Source organism: Caenorhabditis briggsae (genome assembly GCF_000004555.2).
Source record: "Caenorhabditis briggsae complete genome, chrI, whole genome shotgun sequence".
Classification (NCBI taxonomy): domain Eukaryota; kingdom Metazoa; phylum Nematoda; class Chromadorea; order Rhabditida; family Rhabditidae; genus Caenorhabditis; species Caenorhabditis briggsae.
The window spans coordinates 257,445-260,195 of record NC_013489.2 but is presented as its reverse complement, the minus strand read 5'-3'; the positions used below and the strand labels follow the sequence as shown (position 1 = coordinate 260,195).

General features: G+C 42.0%; 1 protein-coding gene across 1 annotated transcript in view; it reads left to right on the top strand.

The window, feature by feature from the left end:
• Positions 1-99: 99 nt before the first annotated feature.
• CBG11877 overlaps positions 100-2,751 on the top strand; it is a gene marked incomplete at both ends in the record, with an annotated part of 4,701 nt that continues 2,049 nt past the window's right edge. Inside the window, 6 exons of the mRNA XM_002638636.1 lie at positions 100-210; positions 328-410; positions 727-828; positions 912-1,723; positions 1,918-1,951; positions 2,225-2,431. Of these exons, the coding sequence (XP_002638682.1) occupies positions 100-210; positions 328-410; positions 727-828; positions 912-1,723; positions 1,918-1,951; positions 2,225-2,431 (1,349 nt within the window). The remainder of the gene's footprint in view (positions 211-327; positions 411-726; positions 829-911; positions 1,724-1,917; positions 1,952-2,224; positions 2,432-2,751) is intronic.

The following is a 2,751-nucleotide window of genomic DNA, read 5'->3' as shown; positions in this document are numbered from 1 at the left end:
GTGTCACATAGTTCGAAGTGACGCGGAGCCCTAAATTCGAGACTAAGACCACCTAAAAAGATGTCCCAAAATGACCTGAAATTCTGAAATTTTGCAGCAATGTCGACAATCTCGTCAATGTCCCGTCTGAAAGTGTCGTCGGCCAGTGTGACGAATAGTGGAATGCGAAAGCTCTCCTCATCACCACATTTGTTGGGAATTTGTGAAGAGGTGAGGGCTGTTTTTTTTTGGCGAAAAATTCATTTTTCAGACAAAAAATCTGGCTGAAAATCGATTGTTTAGCCTATAAAAATCGCAAAAATTGATTAAAAAAACACCAATTTTCAGACCGAAGACGGATCTGAGGTGTTCCAGTCGACGTCTAGCCGTCATCTCCGAACGCTGGATGATCGAGGAGGACGGGCGAATCGGTAAGAAGAAGAAGATGCTACGCCCACTTTTAGGCACTGAAATTGGCTGAAAATGGTCCGAAAAATGATGGAAAAAGGGCTGAAAATGGTCCGAAATCGACCGAAAATCAAGCTCCGCCCACACCCCAATCAAATTAAAATTGTCGATTTTTGAAATTTCTAAACTTCTGAATTTCTGATTTTTTTTGAATTCTTTGAATTTCCGAATTTCAGATTTTTTGAAATTTCTGAATTTCTGAAATTCACAAGCTCCGCCCACTCCACTAAATTTGAAAATTGCCGATTTTTGAAAATTTGGAATTTTTTGAATTTTCAGAATTTCAGATTTTTTTAAAATTTCTGAATTTCTAAAATTCACAAGCTCCGCCCACAAATTAAAAATTACCGATTTTGAAAATTCTGAATTTCCGAATTTCAGGTTTTTTGAATTTCTGAATTTTTTGGATTTTTGGAATTTCTTAAATTTTTTGATTTCTGCATTTTTGAATTTTCGAATTTCAGATTTTTTGAGTTTTCAAATTTTCTAAAATTGACAAGCTCCGCCTTCTCCCCTCAATTTTTAGATTTTCTGAATTTTTTGGAGTTATGGATTTTTGTATTTTTTGAATTAAGAAAATTCGCAAGCTCCGCCCACTCCACTAAATATAAAAATTGCAAATTTTTCGAATTTTGGAATTTGGAAGCTTTCCACCCACAATCGATAATTTCCAGCTCAGCATCAACTGGCCTGGTCCACTTGCCCAGCCGACACCACTCCTCAGTCCATGCCTCCAAATCCTCGGCCGCCTCTCTCCTCTCAACGCCATTCGTCACAAAAGGAGGCACGACGTCCTCATCAACACCTACAGTAACCCAATCAGCTCAATTCACACAATGCACACCGAACACCTACAGTGCCGTCAGATCGATACGTCCACGACAGGCAATCGTTTCGCCGGATATTCTGAGACGATACGATCCGCATCAGAGATTTATAGCTAGGACGAAACGAAGCACTTCGTGTAGCTCATCGGATGCATCGGATGATGATGATGGGCGGAGACTGACAATGTTATCAACGAAATGCACACCGAAATTCGAGGGAAAACGAAAGGATGATGATGATGAAACGGATGGGGGCGTGGCTGGGAAGAAAGGGGGCGGAGTCGGTGGGGGCGGAGACACGGGTGCCACTGGAAATGGGAGTGGAAGTCAAGGTGGAGAGAGGAGTGCAGTGGTAGGACAGATGCAGAGTCAGGAGAAGAGGTGGGAGCGGGTTTACCATAGTGGCCTAACTTTTACTTTTTCTAGGCCACTACATCAGGCGTTCCTAGGTCATTTTAACATAGTGGACTAACTTTTGCAATATGATTTTTCTAGGCCACCATGTTAAAATGACCTGGAAAACACACCTGGTGAATATCAGGCCATTTTACCATGATGACCTAACTTTTCCTGTTTCCGTTTATTAGGCCACCAAGCTTCATGGCCTAGAAAAAACTTCAGATAAAAATCAGGTCATTTTCAGGCCAGCTTTACTATGGTGGCCTAATTTTCTCAACGTTAGTTTCCTAGGCCAACATGATGAATGGCCTAGAAAACAAATTTGGTGAATATCAAGCCATTTTTAGGCCATTTTAGAATGGTGGCCTAGAAAAGTCAGCTTGCAAAAGTTAGACCACCGTGTTAAAATCGCCTAGAAACCACATCAGGCGATTTCTACGTCTTAAAAGTTGGTGGCCTAAAAATCTCGACTCGCGAAAGTTAGGCCATTTTACCATGATGGCCTAATTTTCTCAATTTTTCTAGGCCACAAGCAACTGCTTCTCTTCCAGATCCACACTAAACGACGGTGTCCTCCTTCTTCCACTTCGTCCGATTCCCGAAATGACACTTTTGGATGATCAAACGCTTCACTCGCCGGCGGATAGCATCTCCATCAAAAACCGTATTCTTCACACATCACTCAGCACGCAGACGATGATTCGAAAATGGACGGAAATGGATTCGTGGTACGGAACACCGCCCAGAGAATATTATGAGTGAGTTTTTGGACGTTCTTTGAAGAGGGACGAGAAAAACTCGACTTGCGAAAGTTAGGCCATCATGTAAAGTTGGCCTAGAAAACACACCAGGGGAATATCAGGGCATTTCTAGGCCATTTTAACATGGTGGCCTAACTTTTGCAAGTTGATATTTCTAGGCCCCCATGGTAAAATGACCTGAAAACACCCCAGGTGGATATCATATCATTTCTAGGTCATTCACCATGGTGGCCTGGAAAACTCGACTTGCGAAAGTTAGGTCACCATGTAAAGTTGGCCTAGAAAACACCTCAGGTGGATATCAGATCATTTCTAGG